The following is a 13254-nucleotide window of genomic DNA, read 5'->3' on the forward strand; positions in this document are numbered from 1 at the left end:
ATCATTTAATGATATGCCTAATCTAATTTCAAAATACACTTACTTAACTGAGGGCACCCAGTGAGTCTCATTCTTCTTTGCCCTCTCCCTCCTGTGTGAAGTGTTGGATGGAAAATGAACAATTATTTTTGGGTGGGACAGTTTTGCATCCCACACAGACATGTTTTCTGCATACAAAACTGTTTAGGTACAGCCACCTTGTTCCAAAGTCCCAGGCCTTTTGTAGTCACCCCATCACCTCCTGGGGTCAGTAGTAGCAAAGGTGTCACTTGCTGGTCAGTATCTTCTAATCACTGCTTCTCTGGAGAATTTTTGGAGCTTCTGTTTTGATATTATAGTCAGCCTATAATATCTTGCCAATAACTTCAGATACTTTGTTTATAGCAGGAATTCTGTCTGTATTTTGACTGAGTACATTCTAAATAATTTCATAACATATTTGTATTGAAGAGCATGACCATTCCTAGGACATGATTTGATAAATATCTCTAGTATCAAACCAGTACCAGGCTAGGCTTCTGTATGCCTCCATGGCTAGTGCCTAATGCATCTCTCATCCATACACCCAGACAGAGGTTTTGCTCATGAACTTGGTAATAGTCCTTCTTCCTTGTGTTAAATAAGTATAAAATCAGAGTAAAGATTCTCTGTTCATTTCTGTAGCTGGTATTGCCTTGCTGTCAGCAGTCGTGGGGTTGGCAGCAGAGCATTCCTGCACCTCTTGCTTCTGCTTCATCCACACTGCTCCACTGCCCTCGTGGGCTTCCCTTCATGCAAGGGGAATTCTCAGAGCCTGGGAATCTCTGGATCCCTATAATCAGTTTGTTCCAATGCCCCAGCTTTTTCTACCTACTGGACCTCTGCAGGAGGTAATTATCAAGGAACAAACTTTTCAGCAGTCATTGGAATGATCTGGCCTTCTAGTCTGACCCAGGGTTTGGCACAGTTAAGCAGGGGCAGAGTGGCAACACCAGCAATATTCCAACAGCAGCATGGAATGGCAGCTCCCACATAACCCAAGAAGTCTATTTGATTCATCAAAATCAAACAGATTTGATGAGTCTGAGGTGTTCAAGGCCAGGTTGGACAGGGACTTGAGAAGCTTGGACTCATGGAAGGTGTCCCTGCCCATGGCAGGAGGTTGGAACAGTATGAGCTCTAGGTCCCTACCAACTCAAACAGTTCTGTGATTCCCTGATTCTTGCCACTCCTTTTTTTTCCTCATCTTTATGCTCTGTGTTAATGAGGGCATTATATTTAAATATGCAGAATATGTGCTGTGCTCAGATCTCTTCTTAATTCCACAAAGATCAGTAAGAGGATTATTGGAATGGTGAAAGCTGAATGAAATTATCCTTCACTTGCACATCCTGCCCTCGGTATCACAGAGTGTGTGAGGAGCAGGGAGACTGTACTTTAAAACTGGTAAATTTCTCTTCCCTGTTCCTCAAAACTGTTGAACAACTTTTGCTGCCTCAGTCAGCCATCACTGAAGGGTTCATTGGGCCCTAAATGCCTGTTCTCTTAAACCCTTGTGAGATGTGCTGAAGCAAAAGGTCTGTAGGGTACTTGCTTCTGAGTAGGTGACAGCAATTAAATGCGTGTTTGTACTTTTCCTTTTCTTTGAATGCCACAGCCTGTCTTTCTAAGTGCTCTATATTGCTGAAAATCCCTTGTGGTCAGCAGGGATCTTCAGTTTCATGTTTTCCTTTCTGTTCTGTTTTACTTAATTGCATGATGTCAGGCATATGGAAGTATGGCAGAATGAGAGTGAGAAACTTTGTGCCACTGTGGAACAATCTTATATCAGTGGCTGATTTATATCCTGCCTGAAGTCAATGTTAGACAAAAGATGTTTCTTCTCTCCCACAGGCTGCTTGCAAAGTCAGAACTATGCAGATCACTATCTTCATCTCTTAAGTCATGATTTCCCTCTTCTTTTGCTCTTTTACAATTCCAGTTTGTGGGGAGTTAGGGGGAACTCCCCTCACTCCTGGGCTTTTTGTTGACTTATTGGGAAATACTTATTTAGTCTGAAATTTATCAAATTAAAAATAAGCAATATGAACACAATGAAAAAAATCAAGGGCATCTGTTTTCTTGTGAAGTATCTTGATGATGCTGTTTTGAACATGAGTAAAAAGAAATATTACTGGTATTATACACGGAAAATTATCTTTAAGGTAGTTTTGTACTTATTGATTTTTTAAATATTATAACCTGATATAAGCATAGGATTGTATCATGTGTTACTTCATTACTAGATTTAAGATAGCAGAAGCAATTTAGACAAAATTGCTCATTCATAATAAGCATAATTGATTTTTTTGTGTGTGATTCACAAAAAAAAAAATATTGCAATCATGACATTGTGTTACTGAAGCTTTTTGCCTTCTCTTTTCAGCTCTTTCACTCCTTTGTTACCTGAACTATATCTGTATCCCAATAGGAAAAAGACAGCCTTTATCTTGTATCTCATAACAGTGGTGTAAAAATTCAGGATTCTTACAGAGGTTCATGGAAGATGACAAAAGATTTATTCTTTGAACATTGTACAACTTGTGCTATGGAGTGTGTCCATGAAGATGCTGCAATTTATAGATCACTGTGGTTGCTTCCATGGCAGATGCCCCTACAGGTCCTGAAGAATTTTTAGTGCTCACTATTGGAGATTTTTCAATTGATTGAATCAAAAGTGGGAGGCCAATAGAGGAGATGGGAAGGGAGCTGCAAGCCCCTATGAGCAGGTAGAGGTTTATCTGGGACTGGGAGCTGCAATTCCTGTGGTTTTAGTCTTCCCAGTACCACCACCTGATATTGTCACTATGATATAACTTCATGTGATATTATTGAGTCTGGACAATGTTAAACCCTGGTGTGTGTTGAACTTTACAAGCAAACACCACCAGTCTTCAGAAAACTGTAAAATGCAGAGAAATGAGTTCTTCATCTTAAAAAACTAAAATCCTTACTTTTCTGTAAAACTATAAGAGTGAGGCTTGTCCACGTGCCTCAAGAGGGTGTTGTGAGGATAGCCTAGATAAGATCAGCTTTCTTTTACAAGAATGCAAAGCTGCTTTTGTGTACCAATTGTGATTAATGGCTGGGAGCATTTCAACAGCAGCCTCTGCCTGTCCTTCCCATAGCATGGCATATACCAGACTTGTTCTTACAGGGGTGCAGGAGATTAAGGTAAGAACAACAGCATGCCATATGTGTTGGTGCAGTTCTAGTGCCTCCAGAAATATCTTCAAAAAAGCTGTTTTCATTTGTTTATCATCAGAGACAGATTCATGTTAGACCATTGGCACTGCTCAGGGCTTGGGCTTGTCCTGAAGCAGGTCATGGAGTCAGGTAAAATCAGGGATAACAGACTGCAGCACAAGAGCTTTGCTCTGCTGCTGTACTTCTGCCCTGGTAAGTGTCCTAGCAGAGACTCCACACATAGAGCTGTCCTAGCTGGGTTTCTGAAGACAGCACTACAAGTTTTGCAATATCCATGCTGCTCTGAGGATGCCTGGACTAAGAAGATTCTACTGTGGAACTGCAGATTCTGTGAATGGGTTTCTGGCTGACAGTTGTCAGCAACAAAACCCTTCAAAGAAAGAATTGTGTGCTGGCTGCTGTAGCAGCATTGGGAGAATTCCTCTTTGCTGAAGAGCAAAATACTTCTCAAATGCCTTTGGGTCACTCTTAGCATACAATTTTGCATTACTTCATGTTAAGAAGGAAAATACTGCAGTTGTGGTGGAACATGGTACGGAACTGGTCTGTGTATGTCCAACACTGAACTCTCCTGAGCAGGCATTCCTGAAGAAAGAGGAGCTTTGCACACAGATAATGGTGTTCCTTCCCAGTTTGCAGAAAATAGCCACTCCTATCCTGCATCCTCAGTTACCAAGTGCTTCTGTCTCTGAAATCATAAAGCAAATTATCCACCTTGTCTCTGAGTTTCCTGTACCTGATGGGAGGTGTAGAAACAAGGCAAGTGTGGAGCTGTGCACACTTGCAAACAAGCTCACACCCAGCCGTGGGCTCCTGGGCAGGTCTGAATTGCTGGAATAGGGGCTCCTCCCCAAAGTCACTGTTGATTGACAATTAATAATTGTCAATCTTTTCCACAATACGATTGACTTGTGCAGATAAGTTATCTTGCACACAGAATGTCTGACCTTCTTCACCTCCCCTGTCCCCCCTGCCCCGGGCCACATCCTCTCCATCAGAGCATGATATGACACACCCCGCTAGAGAGCTGCAACAGGGAGATAATTGAGATAACAGAAGAAGGTGCTTGTTAAGGTAATTAAGTAACTCAATGGATTAGTTGCCTTTTGTTTTCATCTGTCAGTTTCCAATCCTGTTGAGAGGCAAACACGAGAGTGAGAGGAGGACCATGGGCACGCACTGGGTCCCGGATCCCGCAGGAGCCAGCCCAGGCTCAGCTAAAGGGAATGTTCTGACCTGCCAAGAGACACCCAGCCCTGCCCACAGCCTGCCCTGGGGCTTGCAGGGTCTTGCAGGGTGTAAGGGTCCCGGGGAGAAGATCTGAATATGCCTGTGGGGAGGCAGACGGGGACAATATTTGAGGATGAAGGACTGCCCCGTTCTGGACTCACGGGAGCGTGGGGAGGTCACAGTGCAAGCAAACACTTTGCAGCAGGGGTTCAGCGGCAGCCGGCACTGGAGCTCCTCTTTCAGGTTGCACAATCCTGCACTCAATGGTTTAAGCACACTGTGATCACTGCTCTCACGCAAGGGCAAACTGAGGCATCAGATAAAAGACATTTTGCAGATGTAATTTCTGCAGTTTAAAAGTTGGGTTTTTTTTTTTTTTCAAATTCTGGGCAAGAGTTTCCTATTATTGTCTCTTGACTGGAAGTTGACTGACTATATTCCACTCTTGCCAGCTTATGCTGGACAAAGGTGAATTTATTATGTATCTTTTGCTTGTGTCATGATTTCACCATTCCTGTATTTCATAAATTTAATGAAGTAAATTTGGGAATAAAAAGTATTAGACAAAGAGTTGTATTTTTCCTTGCAGTCCTGTGACTTGTGAAGTCTTTTGCTCATCTATAAAAATGAATCAACTTCTTTCAGATTTTCCTCTTGCTACATAATATGTCTAGACACAGTGCAGGTGACCTGCACACACAAAGCAAAACATCAGCAAAACAGGAAGACTGGAATAGCTTGGATTTGCATTTGGGAAATATAAACAAGACTGAATATCAGTTTGGTGGAGATGATACTTAGAATTTTGGGATCTAGCATCATAGATTCAATATGGATGTGAATGCACCTTTTTCTTCTGCTTAGGGCCAGGAGCAGACATAAGCATTGTGCTGATCTGTCAGATGGATATTTTGGGATTGAATCATTGTGCTGATTTAATTGTACATGATTTTTCTTTGCACTAGAATGCAAAAAACCAATTGGTTACTTAGGAGAGAGCTGCCTGAGGTGAATGGGATAGAAAATGTAGGAAGATATGAAAATGTGAGAAAGATGAAATAGTTGTTTTATTTCTTGGTTTCATCTTTGTAGGTGTTAACAGAGAATAGTCTTTTCTATTTTAGCATTTGTTATTTCTTTATCATATTTGAAACAGGCATCAGAAACACACGAGAAAATGCTTCTGATCTGTTACATAAGTTTGACTCCTTTCATATAGGTGTAGCAGATGCATTTTCTACAACCCAGTTCTGTCTTTTCCTGAAGCCCATACAAATGGGAGGCTTAAGAACAGCAGTGTAGATGAGCATTTCCATCATGCTTTTGACCCCAGAAACATGTCCACCCCATCAATGAAATAAAGAAAGGAAATTATATGCTTTTTGTCTCTTTCTGGAGGTTTTGAAAAATCCACCCCACTCCACTGGAGGTGGTGAAGATATGAGTCCTTGGAGGTATTTAAGATATCCCATCTCAAAGGCCCTGTTGCAATGCTTTTGCTTCTCTCTGAGCCACAGCAGAGATGAAATTTGGGATTTTCCCTTCTGTGAAGAGATCAAAGTAAGATGTTGGTAGGACTGGAATAGGTGGCTGAGATAATCATCTTCTCTTACACATTGGTTGCTTTCTTTTTCCAACAAAGCTCCATTTTTGACTCTTCTGTTGAGCTGAGTAGAGAAGCATTGCTGAGCTCATGGCTCTATATAAAAAAAGCCACCATTAGATACTGAGAAAGAAGCAGTTGTCCACAACACATTCCAAATGCACAACCCCATTAAGAACTTGTAATTAACGCTGGGTTTAGTCTTGTTTTTGTAAGTTATGTTCATGAGTTGTCTACTACTGAATATTTAGAAGAAAAAAAAGTGGCTATGGGCAGGAAAACCTGCAGCCTTGCAAGGAAGAAGTGATTTGTTCATGGTGTGCAGATATTATCAAAAACTAAGTGATACAGAAAGAAAACATAGATTTTTTTGTTTCCATCTCAAGTCCTGAAATATTTCTTGTGCTATACAGGAGGCAGAGTGTGAATTTTGCTGGAGCATCTCCTATTGGTGAAATTGTTGGACTGGAGCTTTGCAGAAGCATTTTGACACCTACAGGTATGATAACAGGATGTTCCAACCTTTCACCAAGTACAGAACATAAAATGAAGACTCAAATACATTTTGTGGTCAGGCAAATTATAATTTTATTGGTTTATTAATGATTATTTCTACCTTATATATTCCAGGTGGACAATAAATACAATAAATAACTCTTCTGTTCTCTGTTCTTTTCAAAGACTTCGGATTTTTAAAAATCATAAAAAAAACCCACTAAGCATTGAATTTCTCAATTTCTTGATAGGTTGTCAGGATTTTTTTCAGAAATTCCTTCACATTTCCCTTGGTTTCATACTGGCATTGGTCACCATGTGCCAGTCTCTGTGAAAGAAGGAACAAAGATTGGGTTAGCAAAGATTTTAAAGCTAAATAAAGAATTTAGATGAACCAGTGAAAATATACATTATTTGGAGCTACACAAGGATTTCAAAATAATTTCCCAGAGAATTGTTCCTTGAGCAGTGAGTGTAAGAATGGCTTTTCATGGTGACTAAGAAGGTGGATTGTGGTATAATGTTATATATTCAGTTAATATATTCAATTCTGGCTGAAGTCATTTAAACAAGGCTGTTTCAACCCAGAAAGCAGCGTGGATACCACGAGGAGCTGGGTGAGACTGGGGCAAGGGGTCAGTGTCTCAAGGCAACCCAAACTATTCCTCCTTGCAAGTTTGAAGGCAGCTTTAAGGAGCTGGAGGCACTGCAGGGTCAGCATCCTGTGTGTCTCACTGAATCACACAGGAGCTTTGCTCAGTCTGTGAATAAAAGATGTTTCACTGCCTCAGAAGAGGCACCTGAGGGAGGACCCAAGAGCCTTCCTGAGCATCATCACAAGCTGCAAGATGCTGCAGGTCACAGCTGCATTTCACAGGTGAGAATCAGTGGAGACACTGCTGCTTAGGTGGGATTAAAGCTGCAGAGGAGAAGGATGCTCTGCCCACCTGGCTGCAGCCAGGCAACCCCTGCACGTCCAGTCTCCAGTGCTAGATCATTATTATTTAATGGCAAAACACATTTTGAGAAAGGAGAGTAGAAAAGCAATTTAAATAAAGGTCATTTCCCAGAGATCTGTGTTCAAAGGGTTTGGAGAAGAGAAAGGGCACAGTGGGGCAGAGCCCATCCCCCTTCTTCCTCTGCCAACTTAAAAAACTTTTCATTGCCTCACACATGTTGCAGCTTTATCTGGCTCCTGCACAATATGAATATTTAAAACACATCTGAAATTAATGAAACACTTATCTGAAAATGTTTAAATTATTTTAAAAATCCTTTCTTTTGTAAAAGATAAAAGAAATCTGTAGAAAAGTAAGAAAGTCTTACTTTACAGAGGCTTCTATCCAGTAGAGCCTGGAAGGTCCAGTAAAGCCTTGTAATTACTGGATTGGAAGATGTGTTTTCCATCAGGTGCTTGGTTCCATCCACAAAGCATGCCAGTTCATGGCCACGCTGTGCAACAAAGAAAGCATTAGAAAAACCCAGAATGCATTCTGTGTTTATCCACAGAAAGAAGAAATTTGTATTCCTGGATGTGGCAGTATGTCACAGTCAAATGCAACATATTTTGCAATACATTGAAAACTGATAGAAGACCTTTGGGGGCACTGTAAAACACTGGATTCTCATGTGTGCCATAAGAAACGACTGTCCTATCTCTCAGAAAACCTCAAACTGTAAACATTATCTCTTTGAGGCATAGTTTCAGCAGATGCTGGGGCTTCACCACATCTGAGGAGATTTAAAACAATGAAACAGTGCTGGATACACCTAGAGGTAAGTCAGAGGCCTGACATCTCTAGCCCAGGTTCACTTAGTATTTAGGCACCCAGCCATAAAACAAAGCCTTGCAGAGATTTTCAAAGCAAAAGCCTGGATCTCTTGATATGCAAGTCAAGCCTACAGAGGACTTTTGCCTGAATCTGGGCTTGATTCTGATTGCTCTGTAGTGGGAAGGCTTCTGCTCGCCTCCCCACAACTGTTCATCAAGCTCAGTTTTGCTGCTATTGGTGTATTAATATTGTCTTTATAACTGAAAGCAGAAGTTACATAAGGAGCAAAGTGAGTAAACTTAAACTCAGTTAATACCAAACTTCTCTAACATCTACAAGAGCTTGAAAAGAAATCTACTTACTTCAGGAATGGGGAGACACGAACATGACTGAAAACAAAAAAGAATGAGTGTTAACATCCAGCATCCAATGTACAAGAACAGGTTTTTTCAGTCTCATTATATCCCCAAAAGCCATGTACTCACACTGGTAGCTGTCTGCCTACATGGGCAACTCACAGAACTATCATCCTGGAAGAAGAGCAAGTGAGAAGTCAGTATTTGCTATCATCTCCTGCACAGGCATGCCTTTTTCAGAATTAAGGTGCTGAACAGCCACTTACAAGTAGGCGTTGTGTATAGCGGATAATCTCCCGGACACCACAGTACTCTGCTTGCACAGAGAGCAGCAGACAAGAGAGGAGTATGTATGACAGCATGCTGGCATTCATGTCAACTCAGTCTGATGGGTGACAGAAGAACAGGAGGGCGCTCCTTTTAATTGAGTCTTCACAAAATTCCCGTTCTAATATGGAAAAACCCAATTATAAAACCGATACCAGGTGCCCACTATTTTTCCCCATAGCTTGGACAGCATTTTAAAGAAATCAAACATGGAATTGAGTCACCTACTTCAGTGACTTTAGTACTGTGGAAATTCACAAATGCTCCTCAGAAGTGATTAATTTGAACATTACGATATCACACCCCAGCAGGAAACAATGGTTAAAAATCGATGAAAGCTTTTTTTTTTTTTTTTTCACATGTGGGGTTTGCCTCCTGCACTTATGTAAATGATAGTTACATGAAAGCAAAGAGATTATATGTTTCAGCATTACCAAAGTTCCTGAGAAAGCAAACTGATGTTCTGCAGGGTGGCTTCCCCCAGATTCCCAGCAGGACCTTGCTCAAAGAAAGCTGGTGACACTGCAGGGGTCCGTGGAGCAGACAGACAGATGGATGAAGTCGTGGAGCACTGCCTGGACAAGCTGTCACACTGAGTTATAGTGGCTGCATCCAGAGAGCCATCCCATAGTCCTTGTCCATGGTCTCACCTCTGCTGGGTGCAGCACTGTGTGGCTGAGTGTGGAGCCCTCAGAGGGCAAACGGGCTTGCATCCCACCATTGCCTTTTGAGCTGGAAGGACTGGATGCAAAAGTAGTTCTAGGGAGCCCAAATGGTATTAACTTGGAAATTCTCTTGGAAATTTGGTGGCCTCTCCAAATACAGCTGAGTGTTGGTGAGAGCCCTCCCTGGCCACAGAAGTTTCCTTTTTGCAAGTTTCACACCTTGGCACAGCGAATGGTAGCCCTTCAGATTTCTTTTAAATCCCCAGAGTTGACTTCTGAGCATCCCTTCTGTTTGCCATAAGTCCCATTATGCCTTAAAGGTCTCCTCCAAAAGCATGAGACTCCTTCAGGTCAGTCTGGCTGACGGATAAGTGTGATTCCTCTGGAAACTGTCCTGGAAAGAGAAAACACTGAGCTACAATTAGCTGTTTTTTTCTCTGGCATTTGCCAACCAGCAGTGGGTTCACCTGGCTGAGTGTGGCTCCACTACCAGCAAGGGGAGCCGAGGAGGACCTGCCTGCTGCTCCTGCCCTGCCTCCCTGCCTGCACACCAGCACCTCCTCTTGGCTGGGCTGGATGCTTCCTGCCCGAGGTGATCCAGTGTGGAAGGCGTACAGAGCCCTTTTAATTAACACCTTTCCATTCACAAGGTGTAATTATGGACATTGGGCAGTGAGCAGAACTTCTTCCCAGGCCTACAGCCCAAAAGGCAAGGTCTGTGTTTTTGTTCCCCAGTGCAAATGAGAATGGCAGAGCTTCCAGAGCTGCTTCTGAGCTGCTCCCATGCCCATGGTTCCTCCTTGCCCACAGTCACTCTCTGCCAACAGTGCCAGCACTATCTCTACATCTTAGCTTTTCTATTTGATTGCTTAGTGAGGTCTGTCTCACACTGTTGTTGCTCCAGGCTAAATGAGTTGTCAGAGAAGCTGCATTCAATTTACAGTAAAAGAGAAATCACCAGAAGTCAAACTGGCACTGAAAGACATTTCCATGTATTGGTTAGAGCCCAGGTGGATGAGGTGCAGGAGTGAGTGGCACCAGTTGCAGCTTCTCTTTAGAGAGTTTAGATTCTTTTCTGGCATTTAGAGGCTGATCCAAGGCTGTAGAAATTAATATCTGATGCCATCCCAGCAAAAATACTAACTTTTTAATAGAATCTTCAAACATTTAGCTTTGATATTTTAAAAATATTTATTATGATGACAAGATGAAGCAACATATTTTCACAAATAGGTTGTCATTTGCCAGTTAATTTTCTGTCCTCATGTCTCGGTAGCTAATCCTCCACTCTTCTCCCTTAATCTCTCTTTCAGCATCACAGACCAAAATGCGGAGGAGAGGAAATAAAAGTTTTTCATCTGTTGCTCAAAAAAAATGAAATAAAGATCACCAGACTTAAAGGTACTGAGAGCAGTAGCCCATAGAAACATCCCCCATATGACCATGGGGACACCTGAGTAGGGAAACTCTCTGTGGTATCTTACAGGCAGTTTGTTCTGGTTCCTTTGGACACTCTAATGTCCTGCACACTTTTGGTTTATGTGTAAGTACTTTGGGATATTTATTTTCTTATAATGCCTTTACTTTGGTGCTAGGTTGAATGGCCAAAAATGCTGCGCACAACATCCAATTTCCAGATTGGTATTTTAATCTGGTTTGCATAAACCTCCAGAGTTTATGAGTTCTCATGAGAGAATTTGCATCCCAGTGTAAAGTTTCTAAGAATCTCTACACATTTTGGGTTTTCTAATGCAGAAAAAACCAATTCCCTGCAGAGGAAAAACACCCAGGTAACAAAGCAGTTTGTTTAACGTTTGCTGTGTGCACTGATCAAGATAGAAGAGATGCAAAGACCGCAAATGAAGAGATCATTCATAGTTTCATTTTCCAGAGATAAGGTGGCTTGGAGTATTTTTTTCTTATCTCTTACAAAAAGATGACCTATGCTAATGTAGAAATCAAGGAAAATAGGGGCATTCTAATCCCTTTGTGAAAGGGTAAACCATAGCATAGTAATAGCAAGATTGCTTACAACAGAAAGGCATCAAATCCTGATGAACATTTCAGATTCAGTCCAATCCAAGAGGGTAGTGCACCCCCTGAGAGCCACATGCTGTGCTCTGCCCTAGCAGGTGGACCACAGGATGTCCTCAGGACTCACATTAGCTTCTGTAGGTAATTGAGCTCTCATTACTTTCAGAAGAGTTTTAATTAATTTGAAACCATTTAAGCTTATTAACAAACACTAGTCTCCTTGTGACTAGGCACTCAGGAGCTGTAAGAGGGGAGAGCACATGAGAGAGACCTTCAGGACTGCAGGTCCTCCTTGTTTCATGCAGTAGTACAGTCACCAAATCTTGGGTTCAGCCAAGATTTTCATGTTGCAATGATATTTAGCAAGAGCTGAGAAAAAAGCCCTGACAGCAACAGGTCAGCTATGATGTGTGTCATGCATATTGAAAATGCTTCCCACAACCAACTATCTTTAAAAGCAGGCAGAAGGCAGCAGGAATTGATCATAGAAGTCACCAGTTCTCTTGTATTTTAAGACTTTTCCTAGTGTCCTCTTCCAGTGTCTTCTTTTGTGGCCTTTCATACCAGGGAAGGGAAACACTGAGGGCTCTCACATCAGAAGTCCACTCACCCTTCCTTGCTTGTCCCACTGTGCGATGACCCTGTGGGCTGGATTTCCCACTCAGCACAGCATGCAGAGGGAGGCTGACCATGCAGGACACACAGACAGCACAGGGCATTCACTCCATGGCTCTGATAGAGCTCTTCACCAGCCAGCCCCACATCACAGCTCTCTTTTCATGCTGGAAGTGTTGAAAATCCACCTGCAGGCTGCCTGATGGAAACACAGCAACAGTCATTTGACAGGGAAGCAGGGATGGATATTGGTTCCCACCTGGTTGCATAAGTAAGAAAAGCTGGCCCTTATCCATGAGAATTGGCAAGATTTCTATGCCATGTGTCTCTATACTGTGTGTGAAGTAGGCTACAATAATGATAAAATGTTTTGAAACATGGGAGAAGAGAGCAGTCCATGAAGATGAGCTAAGTCCTGGTGCTTTCACAGAGGTGAGGCCATGCAGGTGCCAGTTTGATGCAGCAGGTGTTGGTGGCAGGTCACCTTAACATGCTTTTTTCCCACTTGCAAGGGTCTGGTTTCTCCAACTTTTTCTGCTTGTGACTCAAGGTTATCCATTGCTTTCTCCATCACTCAAAGAGGACCTTTGTATTCTCTTCAGAGACTGGGTGTTGTACAGCCCAGTAGCCTTGGAATTTCACCCTTACTAAATGAGGATTTCTTGATGTGTCCAGCACTTTATATCTTACAGTGAAACTGCACATGGGACCTCTAAAACCCCTTAAAAATACACTTCTGCTGCACGAGTGGCTCCTAACTGGTTAGTTGTTCCAGCTGTGTGTGATTCTGGAGCTGTCACAGGATCTACAGTTTAGGAAAAATGCCTTGAAAATGATTATGACTACTTAAATTTCCCCTCACTTCATGCCTTCATTCCTTTTGGAGCCTATCTCTGGAAGGATACTCTGCATACTGCTTATCTAGGCTGGCA

General features: G+C 42.2%; 1 protein-coding gene across 1 annotated transcript; it reads right to left on the reverse strand.

Moving 5' to 3' along the window:
* Nucleotides 1-6773: 6773 nt before the first annotated feature.
* Nucleotides 6774-9055, reverse strand: LOC143695325 (interleukin-9-like). Its single transcript, XM_077186634.1, has 5 exons — nt 8948-9055; nt 8811-8855; nt 8688-8714; nt 7880-8005; nt 6774-6881 (listed from the first exon to the last, which is right to left on the reverse strand). Exons 1-5 carry the CDS (start codon nt 9053-9055, stop codon nt 6774-6776), a joined length of 414 nt encoding a protein of 137 aa, XP_077042749.1.
* Nucleotides 9056-13254: the final 4199 nt, after the last annotated feature.

The sequence above is a fragment of the Agelaius phoeniceus genome, chromosome 15, assembly GCF_051311805.1.
Source record: "Agelaius phoeniceus isolate bAgePho1 chromosome 15, bAgePho1.hap1, whole genome shotgun sequence".
In the NCBI taxonomy this organism is placed as follows: Eukaryota; Metazoa; Chordata; class Aves; order Passeriformes; family Icteridae; genus Agelaius; species Agelaius phoeniceus.